The sequence below is a fragment of the Pterocles gutturalis genome, unplaced genomic scaffold, assembly GCF_000699245.1.
Source record: "Pterocles gutturalis isolate BGI_N339 unplaced genomic scaffold, ASM69924v1 scaffold1159, whole genome shotgun sequence".
Taxonomy (NCBI): Eukaryota; Metazoa; Chordata; class Aves; order Pterocliformes; family Pteroclidae; genus Pterocles; species Pterocles gutturalis.
The window spans coordinates 42427-64746 of NW_010130315.1; the positions used below are offsets into that span (position 1 = coordinate 42427).

The following is a 22320-nucleotide window of genomic DNA, read 5'->3' on the forward strand; positions in this document are numbered from 1 at the left end:
ATTGTCTCGGGTTGGAGGAAGCGACAGGTTTTTTTCTCGCATTATTACATCGTCCCATGTTTCTGTCACTTGCAATCAGTCTCTGGGGAAAAAAAAAAAAAAAAGGTGCTGTCCTGCAAATCTTAGCAGGCAAAACCTCCCACACTGGCCCTTCAAAACCATTATTTTGGCTTAATTAAAATTAAAAATATTTTTTCCCTTTTCTATTTCTTTTAAAAAACTTTCATCATTCCTTTCTGGATGCTGCAGGATTTGCAGTTGCCACTCTGGCTGTGTACAAACCGTTACAGCCACGGGCCAGGGAAACTTCATGCATCCTGGGAGCAACGTTCTCTGCATAGAAAATATTTGGTGCAGAGACCCCTCAACCAAGATGTTTGCTTTCCATACAGTTCAGTAGACAATGACCTTGAAAACATGACCTATTTCACACCCAGAAAATCCAGAGAATGATCGATTTCTTTCCAAATGCTCCTCCTTGTTGTATTTGTCTTGGGCAATTAGCTAGGACAATAGGATAATAGTCTGGACTATTACGCAAAAAAAAAAAAAAAAAAAAACCAAAACAACCAGTTAAGAGAAAAAGAACTATGTTCACAATGGCAAACTGAGTGATTCCACATAAAACAAAGATAGAAAATAGTGAGAGGTGCTCTAGGATGCCCTAGGACAGATCATCTCCAATGGTTTTGACATGCAGCAAATGAGTTCTTACAAATTAGCATGAAGCCAAGGAGAACAAATCCACAGCAACCCACCAGAAACTTCAGGGTTTGGAAAGGATGACCACAAAATGAAGAGGACATGTTATCTCAGCACTGGGAAACGTCCCCACGCGCAGAGCTCGCCCAGCGCCAGGAGATCCCCAACACGGGCCAGCGCTGCTGGGCCACAGGGACCTACAAACACCTGCTGGGAAGGCGGCAAGAGAAGGCACGGGGACACATCTCAGGCAATTAGGAAGTGAAAGGCACGTCAACCATCCACCAGTACAGAGCGGCTAAATCCAACCCAGGTCAACGCCGCCGCCGGGAGGAAGCCCCGCAAAGAGCTCTCCTCGGCCGCTGGCACCAGCGCAGCATCCCGCTCCCCGGCGTTGGTGCCCCGGCGTTTAATAGAAACTGAATTTACGACGCCTTCCCTTTTGATGTAGTCACGCGGGGCTGAAGTCATCTAATGGCTTTCTGGTTTTCTTTTTTTTCTTTCCTTTCTTCTTTTTTCCCCTCCCCCCTTTGCTTTCAAAGCACGGGGTTGAATCGCAGCCTATTGTTGCACGCAGACATCTGCGCTGCAGCCAGCCCCGGCCCCAGCAAGCCACCGCCAGACTTTCCTTTTGAAGCCCTAACGGAGTTTTCTCCAGCAAATTGTCCTCCTCCTCCAAAAGCAGGAGCCGGGGAGGTGCGAAAGGCTTTAAATCCACTGTTTCCCTCTCTCAAAAGTCAAAACACGCCAACACGAAGCCGGCAGCGAGCGCTCAGGTCGGTGTGAGATCGTCCCACCACACTTCTGGTCTCCACTGCCTTACTGGAGAAGGCTGGCACACTGGCAGGAGTGGTGGCTGAAGGTGTCCCTTAGCAGATGGCAGGCAGTCCTTGCCAGGGCAGACAGCATCAGCTCTGGCAGCAAGCACGGCAAAATTAACATTTTGTGGAGTCCTGGCTGACAGCAGCGTAAAACTCAATGAGGGAGAAAGTCAACAACTGGTGCAAAACATAAATGGCCTCAAACTGGGGACTTGTGGGCAGGAGGTGCCCGCAGGGATAAACCAGGCTCTGGGCTGAGGGTAACGACCTGACCCATCGCTCCTCGCCGTGCTCATCGCGGTCGGTCTCCAGGAGGTCCCATGAACTCCGTGATCCAAAAGGAGCAACTGGCTTTGATCAAACTAACCAAACACTCGGCCTTTGAGCATGGCGCGTGCATTAACTTCACTTCATTTGGGGTTCAAAAAACCCCCAATCCTCTGCTTCCAGGCAGATCTATCAGTGGTGCAAACCCTCTCCCCAACTCACCCCAAACGCAGGAGTCTTGCCACCCCATGCTGGTCGCAGAGATGGGAGTGGCCGTTAACCTCCCTACAATGACCAGCAAGGGACTGAGCACCATCAGGGTTAACTCTTTGGCTCTCAGTAAAGGATCCGCTCCTGTTCAACTCTTACAAAAACCAGCCAGACCTGTCCAGCGCTGGACTGGCATGACACCACAAAGCCACGGCCAAACCTGGGATCCCATGGCCGAGGACGTCTACACTGGGCGCCACGCTGGGCATCCCAACACAGTACCAACTGCTCGCCTGGGATGATCACGGAGTACCAAGGACCCGGCAATTAAACCCTGCCTTGCACTACCCCGAATCAGAAGCTGGTGAAGCTGCAGCAGTAGCAGAGGAAACCTGTAGAAACAAAGAAATGGAAACTGATTTTGCAACTCAGATACTGCTATAAGAAGTGTTCATCGTCGGCTTTAACGAAAGGCCAAAGTGTGATGCGTTCGATTTCAGTGTTGACACACCAAAATGAAAAGCAATGTACAACCGGGCTTATCGAGAGAGCCAGAAGTACGAGATGAATGGGATCGCAGCAACTCAGGAAGTTATTCAAAAAGATCCTGGAGTAATATTACACTTGGACTTCAGAGAAGCAATTAGAGAAGGCAATAAAATTTGAGGTGATAGATGGCCCTGGGGGGAGCATGTAAGATAAAGGGAAATTGCAGAAAAGAATAGAAAAATCTTTAGTGAGAGCTACTGGAGAGTACCCAGCTTAGCTTCCACAGCAGAGGATAAACGAGCCGCAGTCAAAATGACGCGGGAACGGCAGAGGATCCATGTGGCATTACCCCGCGCTGCGACGCCTGCTGCCCCCGACTGCATCCTCAGCTGAGATGTGCACAGCAACACTGCAACTGCGGAGGCGGCTTTTGAGCATCACCACTCCAACACGCACTCCTGCCGTACACAGTAAGATCCTCGGCCAAATAAATTGGACCCACTTCAGTGCTATAAACAAAGTCACTAATGGGAAGGCCATTTAGATGCTGGTGTTCATCCCTGGAAGGGTCGCTGGACCATCCTTTTAACGACAAATGCATCTGGATCCTTCTGATAGACACAGGGAGTTATCATACAACAAAGCAAGCACCTACAAATCCAGAAGAGCCATTCATTACCCTGGAAATATCTCAGCAACCAACTGGCTTGTGAGTTAATCATTACAGCTGGTACAGAACAGCAAAGACAGAAAAACACCCAAGGCGCCGACCTCTAACGTCTGCTGAAGTCGACGTATTCAGCAGATGATGGCACTCGCGGGAGGATCGATTCGGGAGCCTTGGGGGATGCAGAGACCCCGGCAGCTCCTCCCCAGCAGGGCTCAGCCGCTCCCCATCACTCACTGCCGCAGCTCCTGCACATTTTGGCAACCAGCATCGTCCATCACCTACAGACCTGGTATCTCCACTTACCCACGCGGCCCCGGGCTGCAGCAAACGCTGCATCTCCGGGGGGGTCCTCTCTTTGCTTTCCAGGCTCTCAGACCCGGCTGAGATAGATGCTGGAGAGTGATGGGTGCACGGAGCTTTGTCCATGATACCTCCCACCATCCTGCCCTGAGCACACGTGGCTCCGCAGCCAGCCCCTGCCCCAGCCGCTCTCTGTGCTGGAGCTGGCATTTCCCAGGGGCATCCCATTGGGAACCGCAGGTCAGAGCCCAGCACCCGCCTTTGCCACTAAACGCAGGAACCTCTCGCTGTTCTTTGTACCCCTCTCACCCCAGGGTTAAACTCGAAGTAGATGATTTGGTTATTTATGTCGCAGATACAGGACGTCACGTAGAGATTTTCCCAGCCCAACAAGTCTCCTGCGGAGCCCGTGTCTCAGCTGCACCGCGCCGGATCCCACGGGAAGCAAACCCCAGTCGGGTCTGTTATTGCTCTTGGAGGAGAGCAGGATTGTCCCCAGGATACCACTGCAAATATTTATGGCATTCCACGGGGGCTCTCAGCCTCTCGCCACAGCCCCTGGGAGTCCGGTGACGTGCAGGAGAGCCTGGGAAGGGGCGGCAGCGACCCCCTCGCATCGTCCCGGCTGCTCCATCCTCCAGGGCACAGAACCCTGAATCCCAGGGCAAGGGCACAACCCGCAGAGCACCGCTCGCCTTCAGCTCATTAACCACTGTGGGGCCCTCAGAGGCACCAGTGGACTGGGAATTTTTTTTTTTTTTTTTTTTTAAGGAAAAAAAGATAGGCTGACAGTAAGGGAGCAGCAGCAAACAGCAGCGGCTGTGCTCCAGCCAAGCTCTCCCAGCGACAGCTCCGGGATGCAGAGAGGCTCGGGGGAGCGGGATCACTTCATCGAGTGCTCCAAGTGGATGCAACACCAGGAACGCAGACACAAGAGCTGTACTGGGGAGTTCCTGGAAAGCTGGATGGAAAGGAAGAAAGGGAAAGCGACAGAGAAATCTTGACAAATGGTCAGTGGGACTCTTCTGCCTGAGCCAAGTCAGATGTGGCCAGAATTCGTGGCTGGGCAACTCCTCAGCCATCATCAGTGGTCCATCCATCAAGAGGATTAAAAACCCTCAAACTCTCCTTATTAAACCATTCCTTTCTGCAAATCCCCATTGGCAGCAGACCATTTGCTTGTGTAGTATCCACACACCTGTGAGTTAGGCTGAAATTAGATTTTAAAATACCAGGAATCGCCCAGCTCTCCCCTCCAGCCGTACCACGGGAGGAGGTCCCCACCACGCGCTCTGCAGCGCTCGAGGCAAATAAATCACGGTCCCGGGAGGAGGCAGGGAATCGATGTGCTGCTTTCCTTTGCGGTAAATTATGTTCTGATTAAAAGCTAAATGAGCTGAACTCAAACGTCAATTACCATCAGAAAACATCAATAAAGTATGTTATTACTGCTTAATGAGGTACCTGTTTCTTCATCTGTCACCTCCCTCGGGGACACTTAGTTGGCATTTTCCAAGAGGTGGCAGGTGAAGCACGTGGCAGGGACTGTCCTGGATGCTCAGCTGGGGATGGGAACCTGCATTTGCACCGCTATTTCTGCGCAATGACACCCCAACAGAGAGCTGTGCCAGAAGGGTCCTTCGAAAATATTTACATTTAACCAGGGCAACTCCAGCCCTTGCCAGCTCCAGTGGTTCATCCTTCTTCATCACAGTTTTTCCAAGGAATATTCCCCATCTTGTGATCCTCTGGGAGCAAGGGACAGGATCAGACCAAGTCTGCTCGATCCAAATCAGTTTTGGGGAGTAGGACTGCAAGCGAGTGGCTCTTCAACGTGTTTCTTGGGTGACGTTTTGGAAGGGAGCGATGCGCTGGGTACGTGACCAGGGACTTGGTTCAGATGCTCTCCACATTCACACGCTCTCAGTCTCGTTACTCTCTACACCATGAAATGTGCTTAAATAAAGGGTGGCATCCTGCCCCTTCCCCGCTGATGCTGGCCAGGTGCACTTTTTTAAAAAGAAAACGAGATGCCAGCAGAACAGTGTCACGGATCAGACTGTGATCAATCGCTCGACATCCCCACGTGCAAAGGGGCTGAGCGCCGGGAAGGCGGGAGGGACAAGGACAACAGGGGCTTCCTCCCATCACGGGGGGTTTGGGCAAGGAGGCTGAGGCAGGGCTCATCCCCTCTCCCTCTGCCTCCCATTCACATACAAACCAATAATTTGCCAGTAGTGGTACCATCACAGCCCATCTAGACTTCACCGTTATTCCCTTTTAGCCTTAATATTAAAAAAAAAAAACCAACCTGCAAAGGGCAACTTTCCCGTTTCCAAGGCACCCTGCTCAGCTTTAGCTCACACACAGGGTCTTCAGAGAACATTTTTCTCTTTTTGCAAAGAAAAGCTGAGCAGAGGGCACGGCACGTCGAGTTAGGAAAGAACCAGAGCTGTCATTAGTGGGGTCTGAGCTTTGCAGCCTGGTTCGTACTGTCGGATATTTTAATGTATTGCAGATGTCTTAAATACCCATAAAGAGTGATCTTCACACTTGCAGTAAGACCAGGGGAAAAAAAAAAAAAAAAAAAAAAGAGCCATTAACACAGAATACAATTGACTCAGTTGAATCCCTACCATCCCCTTTGCTTTTATATCAGGTAATTTGGGGTTTTAGAGGGTTTTCATTCATAAACCTTCCTCTTCCGACGTTTCTTACAGCACAGCACAAATAATACTTAGTGCTCTTGTAGCACTTTGCATCTGGAATCTGAGAGCTTTGCAAGAGGATGTGCGAGATGCATTTTCCTTCAACGTCTACCAGCAAAAGGGAAAGGTAAGGAAATCACCGAGGCTGAGCCGCTCATCCGACAGACCGCACCCCAGCGTCCCTCCATGTGTCATCACTTCATACCTATAATTTCAGTTTGTACTGCTCTAAAAACGAATGTGATGTCAGAAGCTTGGAATGATAATCTGAATTCAAGATCAAATAATACCATCCATGGTAGAGGAGCCGGATTACGTCCTTGGTTTGGGGATAAAGGCACCGAGCTGGTGGTCACTGTATCCTGATTATATTTGTCCTGTATAAACTGAGTTTATTAATACAGTTTTAGCCACATGTCCCAGCACACAGGATAGCAAATAAGAGGAAAAAAATGCTCATTTTAGCTTCAGCACAGATCCATCCGAAAGAACATCTTTTAAAAAAGCAGGGCATAAAACCTCAATATCATCTCTAAATTAAATCCCCATAACACAGGGCTAAAGAAGGGGTTAGAAATAGATTATTTAATCCAGGTCACAATAACCACTTTTTTTCCTTCTATACTGTCTTGTTTTCATGGGTGACAATTCACATAATCAAACCCACACTGCAAACCTGATCAACTTAAAGCTCCTGTAGGAACAGACACCTGAGCCAGGGATGCAGCTCAGCATGTATTTCCCAAGTGACACAGAAGAGAACAAGAAAATAAATCTCCACTCTACCCAGAGCTACCCAGGCAAAACCCAGTCTGCTTCCAGCCCCAGCACGTCACCTCTCCAGCCACACCAACTGCTTAGAAGAGTTTTTAAATGACACATTGCTGTCCCTGTACATCTAGAAACACTATGAATTTTCATCAGGAGGCTGAGGACCACATGATCTGTTGTATCGGTTCCATGCCAAGATGTTTTTGCCCTTATCTAGCACCCTCCGTGCAAATGGGATTTCATTGTTCATCTGTCGTCTTAATGGAGCTGCAGGCACGGAGAGAGCGGACAGGCAAAGCTGGACTTTGGGATGAGGTTTTGCTAAGCTGCTCTGCTGACCTTTCCTCCATGGAAAAACAACGGGATGGGGATGAGCAAAGCCTAAATCTCACTTTGGATTGACTCTGGGCAGTCTTCAGGGGCTGGAGGAGCTTCCAAGGTACATCCCCAGGACAATAAGAGCTGGTGCAATCAAACACCCCAAGGTCACAAAGGAAAAAAGCAGCCTTTGCCCAAGGCTTCACTTTCTCCTCTCCCCTGGCTCTGCTCAGCCCTTATCCCACGTTCAACAAATCCTCAAACCAAAGGAAAACCTGACTCACTCCCTATCACGGTCATCAGTCATCCATACATGTGGCTTTGGGCTATGGAAAAAAAAACTGGTTGAATTTTCCAGTGGTTTACAGCCAGATATTCTTGCTGGCAAAAAGAGCTGTGAATTTTTTACGGGGGCCCTTTGCTCCTCACGCGTTTGTGTTTTCAGCTCCTTGGCCTGGAACAACTCCCGCTGGAAACCTGAGCGGCTGTAGGAGAGATACGGGGCAGCGGGGCAGCTCCATCCCACGCCACGTGGATGTGACAAAGCATTCTGTCCCCTCTCCCTCTTCACGGGGACAGACAGACAGACATCCTCCTGGGGGCTGAACCCACCAGCAGCACCGGCTGCCTCCTTACCCCGGCTTTGGAAAGGGGCGGCTGCAGGCGGTGCCTGGGGCTGAGCCGCTTTCCGAAGAACCCGCCTGGCACCTTTCCACGGGGCTGGGGTTGAAGGGAGGCAGGAAGATATAAGATTGTCCCCAAGGCCAGGGCCGTGGGGAGGAAAACACTTGTTCAAATGTTTTCCATCCTAGGCAAACACCCCGTTGGAAAAGTGTTGCGGCAGGGCTCGTCTGAGAGCTTCCTGAAGAGCAAAACTGCCTCTTCTACGGCGCAATAAACAACCGAGGTTCACAACAGCTGCACAAGGCAAGAAACAGGGAGTGCAGCATCTACGGGCACCACTCAACACAACGTTCACGAGCAACGGCAGCGTTTATTCCATCTGAAAGCTTCCCCAGCAGACAGCAACCCAGCGAGGCACAGCCAGAGCCGGCAGCTGCTCTCGCACGGCTCCGTCGGCGTTTCTGGGGACGCCGCGTGGGTGTGCTGCAGGTGGGTCCCAGCCCCCAGGGAAGGGGTACTCATGGCACCTGGGGTCGGTTGAATGCATTAGACAATTGTAAGTAGGGATGGGACCACATCCAAACCCTGACTTCCAAGTGATTTAGAAAAGTTTTCGCTTGGCTCCTTTAGCAAAAGTCACCTGAATGCAAGCACCTCGGGGAAGGCTGGGATCTCAGAGGGGTCTGGAGAGAATCACAGAATCACAGAATCATTAAGGTTGGAAAAGACCTCAAGGATCATCAAGTCCAACCGCCAACCCAACCCCACCCAACCCACTAACCCATGTCCCCAAGCACCACATCCACACGGTTCTTGACCCCCTCCAGGGATGGTGACTCCACCACTTCCCTGGGCAGCCTGTTCCAATGCCTCATCACTCTTGCAGTGAAGAAATTTCTTCTAATATCCAGCCTAAACCTCCCCTGGTGCAACCTGAGGCCGTTTCCTAGAGAGACACGATCCAGCCTTTGCACAACACACCCTGACGTCCATACGAAAGCTCACCCAAATGATTTCCGCACTTGGGCTTGTTCAAACCACCCCAGGCTCCTCCAGCACAAGGTAAAGTTTTTGCCTCGCTGCTGGTTTGAATTTACTCGCTGGAATAAGCATCCACCGAATGGTGCTGAGCCACAGCCACGTTGGAGAGCTTTTCTCTGGCCACACAGACCAGAATGTGTACCCAGAGCTTGGAAAAAAGATTAAACTTTCATTTTAGCTCAAAGGAGAGCCCAAGGGGTTTCCTTTAAGCTAAGGGTGGTATAAATAGAGGCGGAATGGGAAGAGAAATGTACATAAAGCCAGGGAAGCGCTCTCTCCAGGCTGGAGGAGGAAAGCGAGACCCCACAACCCCAAGCAGACACGTATTTAATAGGGACCAGGGTCCAGGTCAGCCCCATCTGTCCCACCTCCATATGGACATGGGCAAGTCCACAGCTGCCTCAACCTACATATTCATGTAGATTCGTGCCACGGGATGCAGCGGCATACTTTTGGCAGGCAGAGCAAAAGCCAAAACTTCTGCAACGCTCCTGGCCCTGAGCTCTCTCCTGCTCTCGTACGCTCCTGCCAAGTCCCTGTCACAGAAACCGCGGGGAGGGAGAGAGGTCTGCGGGGAAAGGGGACTGGATGTCGGAAAATAACCCAGGCGACGAAGGGATGCAGGTTTTTGGGGACGTAAAGAAAACCAGTGACTCTGAAAACCACAAGTAAACACTGGGATGAAATTAGTTTTCAACCCAGCATCCTGAGCTGCCAAAAAAAAAAAAAAAAAGGGGTTTGAAGGACATGCGGCTGCAACAGGCTAAGCCATGGACCAGGAGCCGCAGCACAGTCCTGCTGCTGCTGGACTTGTCACCCATGCAATCCCTGCTTTCCTCTCCAAGGCAACATTCATCCATCTCCCAGGGATGCTCCAGGGCTTAGCAACTGTCTGCCAGCCCCAGAGGCTCCCTGCCTCACTGCGCAGCAGAATATGTGACATTCTCTTTGCTATATTAATACAGCTGCCGCCGCTCTCCTGTGAGCACTTGCCACCTGCCAGCATCTGCCGCAGCAGCCTCGTACGGGACCAGCGGCACTGAGATGTCCCTTGCTCCGGCACCAAAGCAACTGCACGGCATGGTGCAAGGGAGAGGATCCAGGGCAGCCAAGAAGCAGCATCTCATACAGAAAAAGAGCCTCAGTGCTGCATGGGCTGGTGTTATGTGGGTTTGCTCTGGCATGTCTTACCCCCATGGTTTGCTAGAAGCCCATGACTCGGTATCAGGAGCTTGCATCTCCATGCTTACACTGGCACTACTTCTTCGCAGCGATTAGTGCCAAAAGAAACACGCAGGGAGACATGCGAACGCAGGTATTCGGCAGCGGAGCAGCTCACCCTTGCATCAGCGGCCTCGGGTTATTTTTACGAGGAGCGCAGAGCGCACACTTGGCCACGGCTCGTCTCCCAGGGCAAAACGTGGAGGAGCAGCCAGCTTAGTCACGATGCTTTGGAAAAGGGTAACCTCAGTGGGAGAACAGGGCCTCTCTGCCTGGAAACACGCCCGTTAAAATAGGTTTCTCCAGTTTCCCATCTCATTGCCCCATGGGGGAGGAGAGTGGAAAGGATCTTGTTCTCCATAAGAAAAGGGAAAGGGATATATCGGGATCCTGGCACGGGTTTAGCTACGCAGTACGGGGATGGGTCTGTATCTTGAGCTCACGCTGCAGGACATGGGACATTCATCCTCCGTCTGGAGATGGAGATTTGGGTCCCTGATGCCCCCGAGCCATGTCCACATGCTGCTGCGCCCGCTCCACCCTTCCCAACGCGGTTTATTGAGTGTAGAGAGTTTTCTGAAGCCCTTCCAGAGCCAGTTTCACACCATAGCCCAAGCAGACACACCCCGAGCATCACCGTGGGTTTTCCTCAGCAAAATGAAAGAAACCTTTACATATTTCAAAAAACCCATTTCCCTCACTTTTCAATAGCGGCGGAGGCTATGATTAAGTAAAACATCCACAAGAAGCAGCAGTGGATGACTCTATCCCTTCACACACTCTTACAGGAAATTAAAGACCCGTTATTAGCAGTAGGGACAGGAGAGCGATGCCTCCAGGTAGCTTTTGGTCTTCTCTCTTCCCCCTCTTCCTCCTTCCCCAGCGTGTTTTAAGAGCTCAGACATTTCACACCTTTGTAAGCCTATGCTGCTCTGGGAACCCGATACCGACAATATTGCTTATTTAAAAGAAAACCCAGGGAAATAAACCTTAATTATCCAAACAGCCAGTGGCCACAACACAAAGCCACATTTACCTTGGCAGGGAAGGGAGCCAGCCTGGGATTTCCAAGAGCCCTTATGCTCCTACAGCTGCCAGGGAGCAACCAGGGCTGAGAGTATGAAAAGCCCACGTCTGCCTGGGGCTGTGCTCACAGAGAAACCTCATCATGTCCAAGCCCAAACAGCGGCCCATGGAGGCTGCGCTTTTTTGGGAACCTGGCCTTGAAGGCACAGCCAAGGACTCTCTCGTCAGTTGGGGTTATGATAAATATCGCACGAGGGCGAGGAATGGTCTGTTATTCTTGCGAGGCAGAAAAGTGTTCCTGATGGGGTAAAGTCTTTAACGCAGAAAGAAAAAGCAGCAGAAAGCAGAAATTATTTGCAAAACAAAGTGCTCGTCACTTGGTCACCTGGAAAGCCTGATGCAATCAATCCATGATTTCTGAGCGGGTCCTCTCTTCCCAAAGACACACGAGCCCAGCAGGAACCAGCGGGCTTTTCCCCTGGATCTCGGAGGGAAGCTCCATGCTCTCCGCAGAAGGGTTTCCCAAGCCAGCACAGTCACCGAGGCGTGACGATGCCACGGTACCTACCGGTTTGGGGCAGTGGATGTATCTAGCAAGGCTGATGATCAAGTCATGAGTGATGGGATCCACCAGGTTTCGAAAGCTGGCGTATCGATAGAGGACATCATCCAGAGAGGTTGACTCCATTCCCAAATCCTACAGAAAACAGGGTAAAGGAGCAATATGAGACGTGCTACAAAAGCCAGCGCTAGCGTGGATCTTAAAATTAGCCCACATTGGTGGTCCCCAGAAGAAACCAAGTGATCCCCACCACCACCCAATGCAAGGAAGGGACACCTGAGCACGTCACGCTGGGGAAAGCTGCGCTCCTGTGCTTCATCTGGTCTGCAAAGAGGCACGAGGGCTGCAGGATGAACACCCTCACGCCTCTCACCAGCCATAAATCCACCGAGCGAAGAGCACGCTTGCGACAAGGTAAAATCAAAGATGCCCCCAGTGAACGTGACAGCTTGATCAGCGTGAAACGGGAACTGGAGAATAAATATAGCATAGATGTGCTCTGGGTCTGCTGTGCGTAGGGAGGAGGGAATGAGCCTAAAATTGCTGCAAGGGAAACAGAAGGATAAATTGGGGGGCGGTTTGGGAAGAGCAAAGTGCTGGAGCAGATTGCCTGGGGAAGGGGTGGAGGTTCTGCCGTTGGAGACTGGACAAGGATGTGTCAGGAACAGTTCAGATGGAGCTGATCCTGCCCTAGGGATGGATCAGACCTTCTGAGGTCCCCTCCAAGACTATTTTCCCTGATTTTCAATCTTTAGCCATAACAATTTTAGGAATTTTGGCAGAGGACTCAACATTATATGAAATATGTTAGCGCACAGGGACGAGGAGGGGAAGGGTTATATACAGTGTACTCCTTTTCCTTCAAATATTTTGTCTCCACTATGTTTTGCTCCTCAGCAGCAACTGATCAGGGGATAGGACAGCACTCCTCCCAGATGAACGCAAGTTGCGGCGAGGTCCACCAGCCACCTGGCCAGAACCAGTCCATCCAGGAGACGTTGGATGGAGGTCCCACCCAACACCGGAGCACCAGGAGAGCTGGGCTCATTTTCCAGCCCTGCCTTACTGGGTGAGCTTGGATAAGCCATCTCCCTTTTGCCTTTTATTTTTTGACAGGAATAAGAGTTTATATTTCTCTTCAAAGGCCTGCTAAGAATCATTTCAACACTCCACTAAAAACCAGGCAATGATGAATTCCTCGTATCTGTATCTCCACTAGCGCTGAGGAAAATGCCTTCTGACCCCCCAAGAACAGCCACGCTGGAGACAGAGACTTGCCCACAACTGCGTCAAACGCCAAGTCCTCCTCCCACATAGCTGGTGGCATCTGGAAAAAAAAATGCCATGAAAACCCCCGTGTCTCTGGGGGTCTCTGTTGGGTGATGCCCAGCAATGGCAACGGTCCCAGGGGTTGATCACGGTGCCGTCAAACGAAACCGTCCCAGTTCTACAAAGAATTTGAGGCTGAAAAGAGCTCAGCTGCAAAAATGAGATGGAAGTTTCAGGTGAAGAAGGAATGGTGCATAAAGGGGAAAGCATTCGGTGTTCTCGTCCCATTCTCAGGGAAAACCAGCCGGCTACAGGGATGAAATGTAGGAGGGGACCTGGAGGGCAGGGGGTGCTGTCGTGTATAGCTGGAGAAAGTGAAACATAAAAGTTATTTATGGGGTGCCAGTAACAGGAAGGTGCTATTTGGGCACGTGGGTGTCTCAATCTGGCTAAGTGACACAATGAAAAAAAAAAAAAAAAAAATCAAAAAAACCCCAAAAAGTGTCAGACACACAGCACAGGGCCAGGACAATCTTATTTCTCATCATCTTGCAAAAAGCAGTCCTTCCTGACTCTCTTTTTATTTATAGTTTTGACTAATAACTTGTTATTTATTGAACATTTTGCCCTTCTGCAGAACTTCTCATGTGAGGCCATTAGAGCATCTCAGAAACGCAAATTGCACTCATCACCCACAGCCACCAGTACTTCCATTTAGAAATGAGGCATTCACAAGGAAGGCATCACACAGAGGTTTTATCTCCCTTCCAGAGCTGAGCAGAGCTCAGTGAGATGTTAAGCCCTGCACATCTGAGAAAGGAGCCCATCCCAAACCTGGGCTACAGCCAGAGCACCGCAGCTCCCAGCCCTCCCAGTATAAATGCAGCTTTTGCCCAAACAAGTAGAAGTGCAGTAGGGATGGATATAGCTAATATTGCAGGAAATTAAAAAAAAAAAAAAAAAAACCACCAAAAATCAACACAGCAGTAAAAAAGCAGCTTTACATGGTCTGAAAACTAAAAAGAAAAAAGAAAAAAAAGATAATCACAGACCTGAGTAACCTCCCTTTGCACATGTAGACACGGGTACAGACCAGGCAGAAAAACAGAACTACAACTTAGGAGCTTCAACTATCAGAAAGCCATGATCCCTGTCAGACCCAGGCCACAGACAGGGACAGAAACACGTGGCTGAGGGTGGGGACTGTCCCCAAGTCCTGGCGACACTCTGCAATTCCATCCGCTTGGGTGTGTTCAAAGCACCCCGAGACAACCTTCCTCTGGTGGATGCCCCCGAGCTCTGCTGCTCCAGGGTCCCAGCATGCAGCTCATTACTGACAGCCACCCAGGCAATTTGTTAATAATTTACATGCAAAAGTTCCCTGTCTCCTGCCCCCGGTGTTTTAACACAGCAAATCCCAGCCAACAGCACCCTGGTGCCCTGCAGTAAACCGGAGCCTGTCCTGAGCTCAGAGATGCTCCAGCCCCATCAGCTGTGTGGGAAGGCACATTGGTTGTAAGTGCTGATGCTCTAGGACATCAGACAGGTTGAAAATTATCATCTTCGCTTAAAAAAAAATAAAAATCTATGACACCTTAAGACACTGGCTGTAGCAGTCAGAAGGATCTGATATTGCTTGTAATTGCAGCTCATACCACAAAGGAGACGGCAAGTCTTCATCATACCATTTTCTTTGTTATTTTTAGGAGCATCACTGCAGCACTGACTGAGCTAACGCCGGCTTTGCTGACACTTGGACTGCAAACACAACATTTGGTAAAAAAGAGCCAAGGCAGTTAAAAAACCACATGCATGGGGCTGTTCTTCCTTGCTGGGAGCACCAAAAAAAAACCAAACAAAACCCAAACCAACAAATCCAACCAGCCACAAAACCCAACTGGCTCACTGGTTGCAAACATACCTCATTTGAAAAAAGAAAGCGGCCAAACTGATTTATGATCTATCTCATGGCTTCTGCCAAGTTGGCACTTAAAGAAAATTAATTAATCTCAGCGTCGAGATGTAGAGCGCAGATGAGGGCGTGCGCTGTGCTCCCCCAGGCCAGCCCACCAAAGCTGCTCCGGCATCGATGGGCTTCATTGGGCTGGAAAAACTCATTCCTTCATTCAAGACCATCTTCACCCTCATGTATTTTGGCCCGGCATGAATCCACAGGTGACTGCGCAGAACCAAGTGGGTTCAGGAGCTTGGGCTCCTTTGCAAGAGGGGGAAAAAAGGGAGAAACAGAAATTGTGCAGATCATGTAGGGCAGGGAGATCCCCAAAGGAAACTCCCAGTCTTTCAGGGAGAGAAACACCTCTCCTAACAACAGTGAGGATGTTACCTTCCCAGGCTGGTCAAGCTCAACATCAGGATTAAGCAAACACGGAGTAGGAGCTGGATGTAGCCCATGGTCATACGGCACCGCTGGCAAACACCACGCGCTGCCGAAGGGGACAGTTTTGGGGCTTGGCTGAAATAATCCCACACACGCAGCTCTCAACACACTGGGATCTTGGAGGATCAAACCAGGCTTGCCGCTTCCCTCTGAGCATCTCTAAACAATTTTCTCTTAAACTAAAATTAAAATGTAGAACCAATAAATTGGAGAATCTCTCCTCCTCTCTCCTGAGACAGCTTCAATTTTTCACATGAAATATTCCCTCCTCCCTCCCCGTACACATCTTTTTATGCACAGATGTCTTTCTCAGCTGCTCCCTAAATCTCTCTGCCACACCAGCACTGTCTCTTTTCCACCACATGTAATATTTTCAAGCCACTCAAGGCTGGAACTTGTCCGAGGCCAAGTGATGAGCTCATCTGCAATTTAATAACTTCGCACCAGTTCACGCTGTCAGCAGCACATCACGAATCGCTAGCTTTGGAGAAAACGCCCAGCATCTGGCTCCGGTCCCTTGGGGTTTTTTCAGCACGTTCCCCTTTCCTAGGGGATCTTTACCTGGAGAACAAGTGTAACTTTCACACAGTAGAAGGGTTTAAAACGATGGTCTCTGTGAGCCAGGCAGGACCGGGGCTCTCTAGGCGTAGGCTGGAGAGGGGTTTTCTGGTGGGCACCCAAAACCCTGCACAGTGCTGAGATGGTTTGGGGTGTGCGGCAGGGGAAGGGGAACATCTCCACATCCCTGAGCCACCTCTGGTCCTGCCATCCCCACGGGCACGGCGGGAGGCCAAGAGGACGTTTCAGAGCAGGACATCCAACAGCACATCTGTCCCCATGAGGCAGCCGGTGCCAGTGCCCAACTCCAGCAAAATCTGGGATTAACGACACAAAACGAGCAACGTCAGGAACGCAGAAGTGGCCGAAAAAACCCCAAAGCCCGTGGGTGGATCAAGGCAAGACTAAGGAGGAAGGAGAGGAGACGACTTTGGGACTAAGTTGAAAAGCAAGATTCTTGCTCAATTCCTTTTGCTGCACACCCTCCCTGCCGTCACCCATGCCCTTCCTGCAGTTTATCTGATTTGTTCCTAGCTTTAGGAGGCCAAGAGGGAGCCAAACCACTCGTCAGTCCTTGGGGATGGCTTACCCACTGGGAGGAAAGCTTCCTGCTACCAACCAGTTGTGTTCAGCCTCCACAGGAGGAGTCTTCTGCAAGCGTAGCAATGCAAAACTATTAGATTTAAAAAAAAAACAAAAACAAAAACAAAAAAAACCCAACAAAACTAAACCTCAAAGCAAAACAAAATCACCTATGAAGGAATTATAAAATTAAATCAAAGAAGTCCAGCAGAAAAATGTGATGCCTCCCTCTACAGCAGCCAGTGATGGAAACTTCCCAGCTACGGCCATGAAAGGCATAAGAGAACCCAATTATTTTGGAAAAACACCGAGCCAGGTGAGAGCCCAGGCACGGTCAATCCTGCTGCCCCACAGAGCTGGTACTGGGCTGGATGCTCTCTTCAACCTGGGTCTCTTTTGCAAGTGACACCCACAGCAACAGCCCTTCCACCCAAAAACCAGCCCAAACAAAGAGCTCACCGTTGACTTCCCCAGGGCAACGCTACCCAAGCAATGCTGTTTTCCCAGTGAATAAGGAAAAATAAACGCAAGGCATTTGGGAGCTGTACCCTCAGCTTATCTTCTCCTAGTGCCGGGTAAAACAACTTGTTATTCCCTTTCTGCTACATGTCAAAAAATGCATCACGACAACAGCTAACAGTTGAACAACTGGCTTTTGAAGCTCCAAAGTTGTGTTTCCACGAGATGCAGCATCATGTAATACTCCCCTAAGCCACAAACAACAGAAGTCAAGCCCATTTTGGCTTATTAAACTATTTCTCACTGCAGGCTGAATTGCAATGAGAGGAAAATTCAGCAGGTCCATGTGAGAAGTCATACGATAAAGCAGGTTACGCTGTTGCTGCTTTCGTGAACGCAGAGAGAATGCAGAGTACCAGCTGCCCAAATGAGGTGACTGTGTAAAATATCACCCCGAGGCTCCTGCTCATAAATATCCTGATAGCTGCTCTTCTGGCCAGCATCTCTTCCAAACTGTTTCTTATCTCCACTAATAGCCAGGGCAGCATAATGAATGTCCAAGCGGAGAGGTTGGTTTTATAAACAAGGGTCGGGCATGAAGGAAGAGAAGGATTAATATTGTGGGCGATCAATCATCCACAGCAACCTCTCCGGGAAAAAATGATTTCATGAGGTGAGCATTAGCGACATGGCGAGTAAGGTCAGCGCAGAGACAGGCATGTGAGATGTGACTCAACAGCGAGCGCAGCGTGGGTTGCTCAAAGGCGACGGGGCTGGTTTTCTTGACACAGGACGTATCTAGCTGCTCAACCCCCACGCCTTGTGAAGTACCCCCTTGGAAACAAGCAAACAAACTATTTCTTCCCTTTGATCTGTAGGACTTTGGCTCCATCACAAGTCCTCCAATGTCCGGTTGACTTACAAGGTCAGTAAGGCGCCATAAAACTTGGTATTTATGGATCGGCCAGCTGCAATCGGTCATGGCTGGCCACAGCATCTAGAATCTGCCTCTACCTGTTTTGCATGTGATGAGCCCTCTGGCATTTGCTTCACCACCACTGCTGCTTTACTCTCCTATGAGATAAGACCATGCAACGTGGAGTTGCATTGCTGGAAAGATTCTCTGTCGGGTGCATTTATTGCAGCCCAACAGCCCCGGTCAGCCACGTACACCTCCTATAAACAATTACACATTGCAATAAGGTGACTTACACACGCTATAAACAGCTTAATTCTTAACCAGGTATCCTAAAGGAACAAGGCTGAAACACTCACGCTGTCCATCCACCTCCTTCTGCTCTTCCCCAAACAGCTTTTTAACACAGGGTTGAGAGAGGAGCGAAGCATCTGAAAGGCAATGACTTTCCAACAGGTTTTGGGAAAGAAAACCAGACCTCAGCAATGCAAAGATGCCCAGGTTGCCACCTTTGAAGAGGGCAGGCAGCAGTCAGCAGCCACGCGTGGCTCTGCTGTGACCGGGCAGCCGGTGGTGGGACCAGTATGTCTGGATGGGCCATTGCAGAAGGCATACTGGGAATCTCCAAACAAACCAGCAATTGCTACTGCAAATTGCAGTGTCTAATCCACCAGAATGGTGTGAAAACAGATTTTAAATCTGTGGTATATTTTCTGTTTAAGAGAGTAAATATTGGCTCAGAACCAACGATTGCTCACTCAAGCCTCAAGTGAGGGTGCAGTCAGAAAAGAGTCAATGTTTCAGGGAAGAAGTAAACATTTCCCTGGCAGATTGACTCAAATAATAAATGGTGGCAGCTTGAACCCCCTCCAGGAGAGTGGAATTACAGAAACTCAGAGAGACAGATTAATGGGCAGAGAGATGATGCCACCATCCAGATAATAAACAACTGCAAATAAGAGATGTGCAGAAGAACGCGCTGCGTTTATTTTAAACTGCGAGGCAAATGCAATCACCCCCACTGGAGTCTGGCCAGACCACAGCTAACAGACTTCTTCAGGAAAGTGCCTGTGGATATTTAATGAGAACAGATAGCTTCAGTTACCCATCCCATCCTGACTTACAGAGCCAGTGGGATCCCAGTGTAGAGAAAGCTTGGAAAAACTATTGGGGGAAGGTGACTCCAGGATTTGCTTTGAACAATTCAAACTATTTAGACTGATCACTGCCTTTAACACAAGCATTCGTCTTAAGCTTACAAAATATTATTCATGCATTTCTTCTAGACCAGCAGGAGCTGCCTGCATCCCAGTTTCCCATCCAACCCGGTGCATCAGCCCGAGGCTCCAGCCCCAAGCCAGGATCCCGCTGGCCACACAGAGCCGGCACCAGATGGCTTCTGGTGGGACTTGTCACGCCACCATCCCTGGAGGTGTTCAAGAAACAGGTAGATGAGGTTCTTAGGAACATGGTTTAGTGGGTTTGGTGGTGTTGGGTTGATGGTTGGACTTGATAATCCTTGAGGTCTTTTCCAACCTTAATGATTCCATGATTCTATGATTCTTCCTCCTGCTCCCCAGATGGATGGGTGACAGCAGCAACCTCCCGACAACGCATCCCAGCCAGTCTCAGCCCTAAGGCACAAGAGCCTCTTTTGCTCTGCAGAAAAAGCCGCAGGTCTAAGGGCAAGACGTGGAGGAGGCTGTGGGCAAACCCACCAGTGCCTCCAGCCTGCTGACAGCTGAGTGCAGACACCGAAGGGCGGCTCTCACGGCCTCGGTGCCTCCACCTAGCCAGCTCCACCCACAGCCCACCCCATTACAAGGCTAAAATCCAAAGAAAAAGGTTAATGCACCAACCCTGCAAGACGCCCACCCTACTAACTCTGCTCTTGCTGCTGGAACTCCCATTAACAACTTCACAGTGAAGCGTTAAAAGGAAATAGAACAAACTCAATCAAGCATCTGCCGTTTCCATCCTCGTGTGTCTGCGAGAAGAGCTTGTGGAGCAACCCAGACGCTGCCTGGAGTGTCCAAACCACAGGTCAGAAGCAGAACTTCTATTTATCATTCCTTTTGCTCCGTGACTAGTACCTTTCTCTATTAAGGGCAGGTGTGGCTGCAGAGGGACTCCTGCCCCAGCCCGGGGCAGTGGCTGATCCCCAGGATGAAGGCGACACACCAGCCCCCGCCTTGACCGCACTGTGCCGCCGGCTGCCAGCACCTAACTGCGCCTCTTCTCCCTGCCAACCCACATGTGAAAAAAATACTTATTTTTCCCTTGCAAAAGTCTCCCAGATCTCTGTCAGAAAATGGACTTACAGGATGCATCTCATCTCCCGTCAGGTGAGGATCCAGATTTGTCACCTAAGCTCAGTCTACTGTCAGTTCATATGGAGATGGTGATTCATCCTATTCTAAGGCAGCTGGGCTGAGTCAGTCTCTGGATGTGGCCGTGTCTATCAGTTATCTGCCAAGAAAAGCCCCTCTAATTAGCTTACCCTAGACATTTAATGTTTAGGCAACTGGAGCAGGAAAATCCCACTCGTACTGTTCTTACCTTTGTTTTCCAGCACAGCAAGCACAGAGCTCTGCCTGGCTTTTGTACCCACTCCTCCAGCCAAAGAACAGCCCCATCTGCTTTGCAGCTGATCACCCATCAATACTAGTTACATTTTTAGGTTTTGCTTTAGGCCCCCGCTGTTTCGTCGGAAGTAACCGGGAGCTCAAACAACTCTTGTCCTTGGAAAGTGACAGTAGATGCCTTATGGGCACTGAAGACTCCTATTTGTGCATGCAGATATTGCGCCATGCTGTGTTCACATGCACTAAATATACATGTCTTTATATTAAATATTTACAGGAACAAAAAAAAAAAAAAAGGCAGAACTGAGATCCTTGCAGGAAAGGGGAAGAGATTTCCAAATAGAAGACGACACTGTCAGATGGGGAGGAATCACTCGTCTTCATAATTTCCACTGCCTGTTGGAGACCGCCCCGGTGTCTGGCCATACAAGAAGTAAACAATTCCCGGGATGAGAGCAGCATTCACAACCACACACCTTCCCCTGTTTGAAATTACAGCCGAGTAAACAATTCCCGGGATGAGAGCAGCATTCACAACCACACACCTTCCCCTGTTTGAAATTACAGCCGAGTCTCCCCGCGCACGCTACAATTGATGGGAGTTCTCTGCTCCTTATCCCCCCCCGCACATCATCCTGCATTTCATTAACGGTAACGAGCCAAACACCCTTGCTTTACACATCCCTGCAAATATCTCTGCTAAGGAATATGCGAAGAAGAGAACCCAAACATCTTGACTCCGATGGCCCAACCTTAATGAATCAAACAGGCAACAAGGCTGGAGTGACCGTGCTGTCTGGTCGTCCTTCCACCTCTCTGTCCTTCCCCAGGTAACTCTGGGTGTTGGCCAGTCTCATTAAAATATGGGAAATGGGCAAAAGTCTCAAAGGTAATTAAGGTCTGGTAAGATTTGAGGAATCGGTGTCAGGGGAAGGAAGAGACCCCAGAAAGACAAGGACCAGGATTTGCCTGTGGTGCACCCCACCTGGCAGCAGATGGATGGACAGGAGGACAGATGGTCCACAGCTGCCATCAGGGTTGCCCAGCTGGGACCTCAAGGAGGACACTGGGAGAAGTGGGATTTTTAGGAAGAAATGTTTCCCTGTGCGGGGGGTGAGGCAGTGGCCCAGGGTGCCCAGAGAAGCTGTGGATGCCCCATCCCTGGAGGGGTTCAAGGCCAGGCTGGATGAGGCTTTGGGCAACCTGGGCTGGTGGGAGGTGTCCCTGCCCATGGCAGGGGGTGGCACTGGATGGGCTTTAAGGTTCCTTCCAACCCTAACCGTTCTATGATTCCTAAAGCTGAGGTTTGGCTGATGTGATGGACAACCAAGATAAGCCTGCAGGAAAGCCAGCCTCACCTGGCCCTGCAATAGGGACCATCCTCTTTTCTAAACAGAAAAGCCGAGAGAACGAGAGTCCTCACCTCTCACTCTTCCCTGCTCTAATCCAGCCACTTTCTCCACGTTGCCCTCCCTTCACAGCTTAACGCAACGCAGCGTGGGCTGCCTGGCTCTGGCATTCATTCTGTTGAAGCAGCCTCTGGTTAGCAGGAAAGCAGGATTTATTGCCTTGGCCCACTTGAGCCCCATCTCCTGCTTCCAGCAGCTGCCACCGTGAGAGATTTCAGGAGGAGGTCAGCACGGGGCTCCCTCTGATGTGCAACGATGCCATCCTACCCGCCGGGTGAAAAGCCCTCTCTGAGCACAGCGTATTCAGCTGCTCCCAGGAGAAGGCAATCCCAACACAGCCCAGTACAGGAGGATTTGCAAATCATGGTTGATAAGTCACGTTTGCTTTTCCACCCATTCAAAATGCTGCTTTCT

General features: G+C 50.1%; 1 protein-coding gene across 1 annotated transcript in view; it reads right to left on the reverse strand.

Annotated features, from left to right (window-relative positions):
* LRRC75A (leucine rich repeat containing 75A) overlaps positions 1-11865 on the reverse strand; it is a gene marked incomplete at its 5' end in the record, with an annotated part of 38782 nt that extends 26917 nt beyond the window's left edge. Inside the window, one exon of the mRNA XM_010080162.1 lies at positions 11737-11865. Within this exon, the coding sequence (XP_010078464.1) occupies positions 11737-11865 (129 nt within the window). The remainder of the gene's footprint in view (positions 1-11736) is intronic.
* Between the last annotated feature and the right edge of the window lie 10455 nt (positions 11866-22320).